The sequence below is a fragment of the Penaeus chinensis genome, chromosome 3, assembly GCF_019202785.1.
Source record: "Penaeus chinensis breed Huanghai No. 1 chromosome 3, ASM1920278v2, whole genome shotgun sequence".
In the NCBI taxonomy this organism is placed as follows: Eukaryota; Metazoa; Arthropoda; class Malacostraca; order Decapoda; family Penaeidae; genus Penaeus; species Penaeus chinensis.
The window spans coordinates 16,056,573-16,067,779 of NC_061821.1; the positions used below are offsets into that span (position 1 = coordinate 16,056,573).

The window sequence follows — 11,207 nt, forward strand, 5'->3', positions numbered from 1 at the left end:
GAGAGAGAGAGTGAGAGAGAGAGAGAGAGAGAGAGAGAGAGAGATACATGGGCATAACAGACAACATTAACACCAATAACAACAAAGAGAGCAACATTAACACCACCACACCCCATTACCATCACCAACATTGGCACCACCACCACTACTAACAACATCAGCACCGCCACCACCACCTACCGCAGCCCCCCCCCCCCTCCCCCCGCACACACACGAAGCAAGAATCGAAGAAAATATGAAGTTTTTCCTCTTAATGTGATTACGTCTCCAACTTGTGACAAGATTGGATTACTCGCGGTGAGAAATGGCAAAATCCGGTTCTAGGTTTTCCTGTTTTTAAATAAAAACATCTTGTTATGTTGTACCGTTTTTTTTTTTTTTTTTTTTTTTTTGCTTTTTTTTGTGTGTGTTGTTTTCTGTTTATTTTTTATTCTCGACGTATAATTGAATCGGAATTTCTTGTTTGATTTATCCTTTTCGTTATGCTGGGGACCTGGAAGATAGTTTACGTGGGAGGGATGTTTTGAATGGTTTCCTCTCCAGCCTTAAGGGAGGCTCGCCATGCCCTCGGCCGCCGGGCAGAGGGAGCTTGTAACTTTCTTCCGCCAGAGTACATGTACAGAGTACTATATTAAGTACATCAAAATGGGCATGAAAATATATGTGGCTGTGTGCGCGCGCGCGCGTGTGTGTGTGTGTGTGTGTGTGTGTGTGTGTTTGTGTATGTGTTGTTTGTGTGTGTGTGAGTATGTGTGTGTGTGTGAGAGAGTAATGCCTCAGAACTATCTATCCTTTTCTGTTCTCGCCTTCATTCACCAGTCCATCAATCCTCTCAAATTCCCTCAGTCGATTTCATCGGCGCCTCAGCTGTCATCTCTCGGCTCCAGCTTGAGGTCAGCAGCACCTTCAGTCCGCTTCAGTTTCCATCAGCCCAGCCAGTATCCTCGATCCCAAACCGCATTCCATCAAAAATCTATCGAACTGAGAGCAGCGATTCCAGTCCATGCTGCTGCCGTCAACCTGGATTTCGCGTCTCACGTTTAGTCTTTCCATCCATCATTTAGCTCTGCCACCCACCCTCAATCCCTTTAACTCCACCTCTCAATTCCAGCCCAGCACCTCTCAGCATCAAACAGAATTCCATCAAAGAACCTATCAAAATCAGATCATCAATTCCACTCCATTAATCCATCAGCAGCAGCCTCAATCTCGATCAGAATTCCATCAAAGAATCCATCAGCGTTTAGCCCTCGTCCACCGCCTCACTGACCCCCCCCCCCCCCTCCCCGCAGTGGACGTGTGGGACGGCCAGGACGAGCCGGTCGTCTACCACGGCAACACCCTCACCAGCAAGGTGCCCTTCCGGGACGTGGTCGACGCCATCGCCAGCTACTCCTTCGACTTCTCCGTGTGAGTTTTTCTGCTTTTCTTCTGTTCTGCTTTAGTGAGGTAGTTTTTCCCCATTTTCTGAGTATAATTGAATCGATAGTTATTTTTTCATATTTTTCCTATTTACTTTTTTTCAATATTCCCCGTTTTAGTGGTGCTGGTTTTTTTGTGTTTCATTCTGCTAGTTTGTTGTGTCTTTGTGCTTTACTGTTGTAGTTTATATGCGTCTTGCTTACTTGTTTTCTCCCCTTCTAGTACCCCCACAACTTATTTTTTACATCGGATTGATTCCACTTACCACGTAGAAGAGGTATGGACGAGAATGGTATTTCCTGAATGAGAGACATGTAACTGCTGTTTCTGAAGATGTAGTATCGAGACGTCAGTAATATATTGAGCTTTGCGTATTTATTGGCATTCATACCATCTCTACATTTGTCACGGGAATGTTGTGGTCAAGTTGGCTTAGTACCGCGGTCTCTGGGTGCTCCCAAGGTTGAGTGAGTTCGATTCCTTGTCAGGAAGGACAATCATGTACAACGAACTCTGCTAGATGATGCCGAGATGATGCCAGCCTCAAGCCGTCCTACTCTGGACACCATTCCACATATCCTCTGGGTTCAATGTCGGACAAATTGAACAATCTTCTCCCCCCCCCCCCCCCCCCGCAGCCAGATGCATGTCAACGATGCACACACACACGCGCGCGCGCCGTCATCCTAATTTCCCATAAAATGAACTTTCACTATCAGTGATTATCAGTTTATCGCTTTATATACAGCGTTGCAATACAATTAAGCAAAAAATCTAAGAGAAATATAAATCGGTTGTGATAGCACTCGGTTTTGTAAATTCCTTTTTTCAGAAATTAAGGTTTTTTATATTGTTCGCCATAGTACAAACTGCGAGCCCTATTTTATACTCTTTTCTACAGCTAACTGCACTCCTTTTCCCCACATTTTATAGACCACTTCACATACTTCTTACCACCTTCCTCCAACTCATACCAAGCTCGAACCATATTTTATAGACCATTTTAGAATTAAAACCTTCCTCAAGCTAGTGCCAACCCCGAATCGTGTTCTATAGACCACTTTATAAACCACCTACCACCTCCCTCTAAGTCATCCCAACCTCGAACCGTGTTCTATAGAGCCCTTGCCACCGCCCTCCAGGTACCCGGTCATCGTCCACCTGGAGAACCACTGCAGCATCAAGCAGCAGCAGATCATGGCGTCGCTCCTGAAGACGCTGCTGGGCTCCTACCTGTACATCCACCCGCGGGACTCGCCGAAGGCCGTCACGGATCTCAGCCCCGAGGAACTCAAGTACAAGGTCATACTTAAGGTAAGGTGCTTCTCGAACTTGTCTGTCTGTTCTATCTCGCTGATCTTTCTCTGTATTCTATCTAGCTGTGTATTCACATTCATTTCTGTATTCAAATAAAACACAACTACAATAAAAACGAAATTAATTCGTGACGTTTCGAACGCATCAAGAGTTCTTCATCAGACTACCTTCTCAGGAGGAACTCTTGACAAATGCGTACACGTTACCAAATTTGTATTTCTACATCTATATCTGTAGCTATCTGTTCATCCATCTATTTATCTGTCTATCTACCTATCTATCTGTGTGCGTGTGCCGTGTGTAAGAAGCGTCGAGGCAGCTGCCCCGACTGAATCTACTCAAACCCCAGCTTGCGCGCAGCATCCTCAGCTTCCTTCAATGGCCCGGAACTGTGTATAGCCACGGAATCCTCCCGGACACATAGCCCCGCAAGATTTAATGATCAATACGAGTGATTCATAAGGTGATTCATTCAGTTCATCATTTAGTATTCCATTCACGGACCTTTTCAGAGCAGATTAATTCAAAGCCAGGTCTATTTATTAATAGACTTCCTCCTTCCCTTGTACCCAGTGAACTGTAAATGATCCACATGAATATGTTAATGAACACAAATTTGCCGAAACTCGCTGATATACTTGCATTAAGAGATCGTTTGCAGAATATGTTTAATTTTGGTCTTTGGGTGAATTGTGTTACATTAGGTATACAGGGAGAGAGAGAGGAGAGGGGGTGAGAGGGAGAGAGAGAGAGAGAAAGAGAGAGAGAGAGAGAAAGAAAGAGAGAGAGAGAGAGAGAGAGAGAGAGAGAGAGAGAGAGAGAGAGAGAGAGAGAGAGAGAGAGAAAGAGAGAGAGAGAGAGAGAGAGAGAGAGAGAGAGAGAGAGAGAGAAAGAAAGAGAGAGAGAGAGAGAGAGAGAGAGAGAGAGAGAGAGAGAGAGAGAGAGAGAGAGAGAGAGAGAGAGAGAGAGAGAGAGAGAGAGAGAGAGAGAGAGAGAGAGGGGGTGGGAGAGAGAGAGAGAGAGAGAGAGAGGGGGGGGGAGAGAGAGAGAGAGAGAGGGGGGGGGAGGGAGGGAGAGAGAGAGAGGGATTGGCTTAACAGACGCTAACAAGCGGGAGATATAATTAATCGTTCGTTGCTGTTACTCCAATTTCTTCGCCTCTCAGCGTCCCAAAGAAAGATCCGCCTCTTGTTAACCGAACTGGGAAACACGGGAAGAGAAGTAAAGAAAAATAAGTAAAATGTGATAGCGAGTGGAAGGACACTATTTGAGGAACATCATTAATTAAAGAAAGTTCGAGGAACGATTAGCGAAAAAGGGAAAACAAAATAGATAAGACAGAAGAAGTAAAACGAACGACCATTAAAAGTAAGTAAAAGAAGAAGAAAAAGAAAGAAAAAGACTAATGATATGAAAATGGTATAATGACCATGTGGATAACAGGGAATGGGAGAATAATGATAAAAGAAGAGACAGCGAAATAACCGGAAAAGGAGAAGGGGAACAGCTAGCGAATGAGAGGAAGGATATTAAGGAGGATGAGATAATCATAAAGAAACAATTAAAAAATATATCGAAGAAAAAAAACAAGAGAGAAACGAAGGAAACAGAAATAAAGAATACATAACACCACCTAGGGAACGAGAGAACGATAAAGAAATAAAGCGTAGTTATCGAAAACCTAAAATCAGCAGGAAGACGAATGCGGAGAAAGGCGAAAGAGCGAAGGAAACAGAGGAAGAAGAGAGAGACACAATGGGCCGCGTATTTCTCATCCATATTGATCTTGGAAAGCCGAGCGTGCACAAAGATACGCTCCCCCCCCCCTCCCCTTACGCCCTCACCCTCCTCCCTCCCTTTCTCCCTTTTTTTCATTAGCTCTCCCTCTTCCTTTTCTACCCCTCGCGCATGTCTCTCCCTCGCCTCCCTCCTCCTTCCCTTTCTTCCTTTCTCCTTCCCTCCCTCCTCCTTCCTCCTTTCTTCCTTTCTCCTTCCCTCCCTCCTCCTTCCTCTTTCTATCCTTTCTCCTTCCCTCCCTCCTCCTTCCTCTTTCTTCCTTTCTCCTTCCCTCCCTCCTCCTTCCTCCTTTCTTCTTTCTCCTTCCCTCCCTCCTCCTTCCTCCTTCTTCCTTTCTCCTTCCCTCCCTCCTCCTTCCTCCTTTCTTCCTTTCTCCTTCCCTCCCTCCTCCTTCCTCCTTTCTTCCTTTCTCCTTCCCTCCCTCCTCCTTCCTCCTTTCTTCCTTTCTCCTTCCCTCCCTCCTCCTTCCTCCTTCTTCCTTTCTCCTTCCTCCCTCCTCCTTCCTCCTTTCTTCCTTTCTCCTCCCATCCCTCCTCCTTCCTCTTTCTTCCTTTCTCCTTCCCTCCCTCCTCCTTCCCTTTCTTCCTTTCTCCCTTCCCTCCCTCCTCCTTCCTCTTTCCTTCTTCCTTTCTCCTTCCCTCCCTCCTCCTTCCTCCTTTCTTCCTTTCTCCTTCCCATCCCTCCTCCTTCCTCCTTTCTTCCTTTCTCCTTCCCCTCCCTCCTACCTTCCTCCTTCTTCCTTTCTCCTTCCCTCCCTCCTCCTTCCTCCTTCTTTCCCCTTTTTTCCTTCCCTCCCTCCTCCTTCCTCCTTTCTTCCTTTCTCTTCCCTCCCTCCCCCTTCCTCCTTTCTTCCTTTCTCCTTCCCTCCCTCCTCCTTCCTCCTTTCTTCCTTTCTCCTTCCCTCCCTCCTCCTTCCTCCTTTCTTCCTTTCTCCTTCCCTCCCTCCTCCTTCCTCCTTTCTTTCCCTTTTCTCCCTTCCCCTCCCTCCTCCTTTCCTCCTTCTTCCTTTTCCTTCCCTCCCTCCTCCTCCCTCCTTCTCTCCCCTTTTCCTCCCTTCCCTCCTCCTCCTTCCTCCTTCTCATCCCCTTTCTCCTTCCTCCCTCCTCCTTCCTCCATCTTTCCCTTTTTTTTTTCCTTCCCTCCCTCCTCCTTCCTCCTTCTTTCCCCTTTTTTCCTTCCCTCCCTCCTCCTTCCTCCTTCTCTGCCCTTTCTCCTTCCCTCCCTCCTCCTTCCTCCTTCTTTCCCTTTTTTTCCTTCCCTCCCTTCTCCTTCCTTCTCTCTCCCCTCTCTCCTTCCCTCCCTCCTCCTTCCTCCTTCTCTCCCCTTTCTCCTTCCCTCCCTCCTCCTTCCTCCTTCTCTCCCCTCCCTCCCCCCCTCCTGTACCGTCCACTGGTCCCTTCCTCGTGACCTTCGCGGCCGGCCCGTAAGCCTCCCTTTGGTCCCTCCTCCTCCCTTTCTCCCTTTTTTCTTCTCTTTTTCCTATTTTATCTTACTTTTTTTTGTTCAACTTTTTTTTCTCATTATTTTTCTTTTAACCACGTATTTCCTTCTCTTCTCCCCCCCTTTTTTTTCTTGTGTTCACCTTTTTTCTTCTTTTCTCCTCATTTTTTTTCTTCTATTTATTTAACCACTCGCTGATCCTCCTTCGACCCCCCCCCCCCCCCCGAACATCCCTCTCTCTTCGCTCGACTTTAACTTCTCCCTTTTTCTGGCTATTAACTGATCCCCCCCCCCCCTTCCTCCCCCTTTGCATATATTTCTCTCTCACCCGACTTTTCTTTGTCCCCAGAACTCCTCTTTATCTTTCTTTCTAACCCCCACCGCCATCTGGCTCCTTCTCTCCCCTCTTCCTTCCCCTCAACTTTCGTAACATCTCCCCCTTATCCCCTTATTTACTTTAAGTCAGCCCCTTTACCTCCAATTAGCTCCGCCCCGTCTCGTCTTCCTCCCTTCTCCCTCTCTCCCACTCTCATCCCTTTTTCTCCCTCTCCTTTTTCTCACCCTTACCTCTTCTCCCTCTCCCTGTTTCTCCCTGTCTCTCCCTCTTCCTCTTCTCACCCTCACCCCCTTATCCCTCTCCTTGTTTCTCCCTGTCTCTTCTCCCTTTTCTTACCCTCATCCCTCCTCCCTCTCTTTGTCTTTCCCTTTTGTTTTTGTTTTATGTATCATTGTTGTTGTTTTTTAACCCCCTCCCCCACCACTTTCCTTTTAACTCCTATTAGCTCCTCCGCCTCTCTTTTGGCTCCAACCGCCGCCTTCCCCTTAGCTCTTTCCTGTCTCTTGACTCTTTTTTTTTTCTTTTTCTTTTTTTACTTTATACTCGTTAATGAAACGAGTGTGAAAGAGAGAGCGAAGTTAGGGGGCTGGGGGGGGGGGGGTATTGGTTGATACTTTATGCTGCCAATGGCTTTGGTTATATGCTCTCTCTCTCTCTCTCTCTCTCTCTCTCTCTCTCTCTCTCTCTCTCTCTCTCTCTCTCTCTCTCTCTCTCTCTCTCTCTCTCTCTCTTCCTCTCTCTCTCTTCCTCTCTCTCTCTCTTCCTCTCTCTCTCTCTCTCTCTCTCTCTCTCTCTCTCTCTCTCTCTCTCTCTCTCTCTCTCTCTCTCTCTCTCTCTCTCTCTCTCTCTCTCTCTCTCTCTCTCTTCTTCTCTCTCTCTCTCTCTCTCTCTCTCTCTCTCTCTCTCTCTCTCTCTCTCTCTCTCTCTCTCTCTCTCTCTTCCTCTCTCTCTCTCTCTCTCTCTCTCTCTCTCTCTCTCTCTCTCTCTCTCTCTCTCTCTCTCTCTCTCTCTCTCTCTCTATCCAGGTAACTATGACTATAGCACGATGCTAAATATTTCTACATAACAATAAATCACCATAGCAACAGCACTGGACCTGATGAGGGAAGGAATTGAAAAACGTTTTTATATTTTTCAGCCGCTTAAGATTTTGCCAAGAATCTCATAAACATGTCGAGATGACGATCGTATCGGTTCTTATCTCTTTCATCCGACCTTCTGTTTGAGAAAAAAGTGCGATTTCAACTCCGTCTTCGGGATAAGCAATACCCGGCCTTATGCAAATGAGACTCGGTATCCGCACCGTGACAACCGGCTCGATCAACGTGAGAGTTGCATTGTTGCAGAGTGATGGAATTTGAAATGAGATGGAGAATGGGAAGAGATAGGGAAGTATTAGGAGAAAATGGAACAAATGAAAAAATGGCGCGCATAAGGGGGCGTTTAATGTTTAATTGCATTTCTATGTGTGTTTGTGTATGTCCGTAAGAGCTCTGTTAACCCAATCTAAGACATGTCAAACAAAATGTCTTTTATTTAAGCTGGTAACTAGATGTGAATACAGACACACATACACGTACCCGTTCGCATTTCAAACAGTCTAACGCCAGACATAAACCATAAACCAGGATAAATGAAATAGATGGAAATAAATGAATCAAAGCATAAAATGGCACTTCGATAACTTCCCTTTACAAATCAGTTCCTTTTATAAGTTACTTCCCTTCATAGATGAAACAAAACACAGTTACGAAAACCGACGCCAGAGGGAGACTCCAACGGGAGCCATTTCCCGAGAACTTGGCGGAGCTCAAGTCCCGAGTCCTTTCCGCCCCTCCGCTGCCCCGCTCGCCGCGCAGGCTCGGGGGGAACTCGACGGGGAGAGAGCTTATAACACGAGGGAGCGATGAAGTTCGGGGAAGCTTAAAGTGCTGGGAATGAATATCCCGGTAGATTTCGTGCGTAAGGAAGAAAATCAAAATGCTTAGTTGTGATAACACACAGCGACAACAACTGTGACAGGAATGGCATCAACATTGACGATGATGATAATAATAATTTCAGTGAAAATTATTACGATGATAATAATAATAATAGTAAAGATGAATAAAAATGATGACAAAGATAATGATAATAATAATAACAATAATGATAATAACAACAATAATAATGGAAATAATAATAATGATAATATTGATGATAATGAAAATAACATGTGTGATCAAACAAGGATTGTTAAAGTTTCTGGATTTAAGGCCCCGGCGTCGAGGAATACTTGGCGGGTAACAAAATATCGTTAAAAGCGGGTCTCCAGATCCGGCGGGATGCCTGGTGATCTTCCCCGAAGGCGGCGCAGCCCCGTCTTCTTCATATAATAATCCCCTCCGGCAACTCTCTCAAAAGAGAGGGACCGAAGGAAGTTTTGCGAAAAGAGAAACCAGACAATATGACAGCGGAGACGCCAACACGAGAATCTTCTTTGCTTTATTGAGCGAATATTAAACCCAATCCCCGAGAGGGAGCCTTGGATGCTATTTCCAGTACTGGCGCAAGAAAGGGAATAACTGCAGAAGGAAAATAAACATACAGTGCTGTCTTTGCTGATTATCCTCTGAGTTCAGCAGGAGTCACGGAATCCCCTTAAGAGATCCGGCGAAGTTAAATGCCAACAGTTATCTAGATCAATGGATTTTGATAAAGTTCTAAATTGCATTTGATAAATGAAGCCCTAGATGTGCATCCCAGACTTGAAGATTTATTTTCTAATATGTTTCTAAAGCACATGAAAACAAACAGAAACTTAAGCCAGAAGAACATGTCCAAGACCCGCTGAATCACAGGCGAGTTCCGTAGTCAGCTACGGCGTCAGGTTTATGAAGCGCACAATCCGTAAATGCATTGCGCCCTGGCCGGATTCCATCCTGTCGGAGGATGCGCGCAGCAGCCTCAGCGAGTGCGCTCAGCCGAGAACTTACCTGAGCAAGGAAAAGTTACCTGAACTTTCGACGTGCTAAAAACATTCTTACCTTACTTTTTATCAGAGTGAAAAAGAAGAAATATTTCCACGTTCACGCGTGCGTGCGCGCGCACACACACACACACACACACACACACACACACACACACACACACACACACACACACACACACACACACACACACACACACACACACACACACACACACACACACACTCTTACATACATAATCACAATATATTACACATATAGTTATAGATAGATAGATAGATACAGTAAATAGATAGATGTAGATCTGCATGCATATTTGCATACATAATGAAAACTGGCGCAATATCTATTGATCTCTGAGCCTCATGTGATATATTCTGGCAGCAAGCTAAGTCTGATATGTGCAAAAGTGTTATTGTGCCTCCTGTGCTTGGAACCAGATAATTCTACGCGCCTCGGGTGATTTCAGAGTAAAAAAGAGAAATGGTGTTTTTTGCGGATACTTTTGGCTCTGATGTTCTACAGCAGTGATAACCCATTTGCAACGTCCGGAAGTTTTGCCAATGAAGAGGGTTATGAAAAAAACTAAAAATCTGCAAAGCGTAGTAGTCCGTCATCCGAAATATATGATACTTCTGAAAATGAATTTAACGGTATTCCATCCACATTATACTTTACAAGAAAAAGGCGCACGAAATGAAATTGCTCCTTCGAAAACCGCTCCCCAGATACTTTCATATGACATTCGACCGAACTAACCATTCGGCCTTGTAAAGATATTCTCTAATAATGCTGTTACTATTAATAACTGTATCAGTACTGAAAAAAATAGTAATAGTACGCACGCACACGCCCACGTGTATAACGATAGTAATAATAATGATGCTGATGATATTAATAATAGTGATGATAATAAAATAGTTTAAAATATGACATGAAATAGCGACGAAGCGAAAATTCTGATCCCCGGCATCCCAAGAAAATCTGATTAGGGATCTCAAGAGCCAATCAGCGCTCGATAGCTTAAGGTTCGGTGCTCAGGCGACGCAGCTTAGTGTGAGCCGAAGGTGGGGCCACGTCGGCCGAGACAGCGGCTGGACACATGGCCAATGAGTCGGCGTTCTCTAGGAGGAAGTTAGGCCGCGAAGCCAGAGCCAGATGAAAATCGCAGTTTCAATGCAACTGTATGTTAACAGCGACTTTGCAGGAACAACACGCCAGGAGCGGTGCGGCCATCTTGGACATTGGGAACTGGGTCGTTGACATCTGGTGGCCTCCATTCAATTCTTTTCAGATCCCCTTCTCTGTACCTGGTGGGTAAATATGCAGGCTTCAGTCAGGACCACCAATGCAAACGCCCCTCGCGCCTCCTTGGGGACCGAGGATGACCGAGGCACTGGAGGCTTGGCGAATAAAAGTCCGGCTGTATTGCAGTATAATCGCAGGATCTGGGAAAGCTAATCTCGGCCTTGTTGCCGGAGGAAGCAGTCCGAGCGCAATCAGTCGGGGCGAGGCCACAGATCTGAAAACATTGTATTCACCTACGCACGCACACGCCCGCGTGTATGAATGTGTGCGATTAGCATCAGAAAACTAGATATGGAGATGTTAAAAGAAAGTAGATATTTAATGGAATTTGAAAATCACTTTAGACTGAATATTAGTAAGTTTAATAGTTTATCTTTAAATAAGTAAATAAAAAGGATCTAATTGAGATTAAAACGGTGTTAACAAAATCGAAAGCGAAACATAAAGGGAGGAAAAAAACTCAGATTTGACAGAAGAAATCATAAAGTTTTCTTAAAATAGAGGAAAAGACTTTTCCAAGGTAAGCATCAAATTGGTAACGAAAGTAGACAAAAGAAAGATAAGAGCATGCGGAGGTGAAATATAATTATTACAATCATTTTACAGTTCGTGTATTA

The 11,207-nt window shown here is 45.2% G+C and overlaps 1 protein-coding gene across 1 annotated transcript in view; it reads left to right on the forward strand.

The window, feature by feature from the left end:
- The first annotated feature begins 561 nt into the window (after positions 1-561).
- The window catches only part of LOC125040552 (inactive phospholipase C-like protein 1), a 27,312-nt gene continuing 16,666 nt past the window's right edge, over positions 562-11,207 (forward strand). Inside the window, exons 1-4 of the mRNA XM_047635149.1 lie at positions 562-649; positions 847-938; positions 1,112-1,410; positions 2,565-2,736. Coding sequence (XP_047491105.1) covers positions 562-649; positions 847-938; positions 1,112-1,410; positions 2,565-2,736 — 651 coding nt within the window. The remainder of the gene's footprint in view (positions 650-846; positions 939-1,111; positions 1,411-2,564; positions 2,737-11,207) is intronic.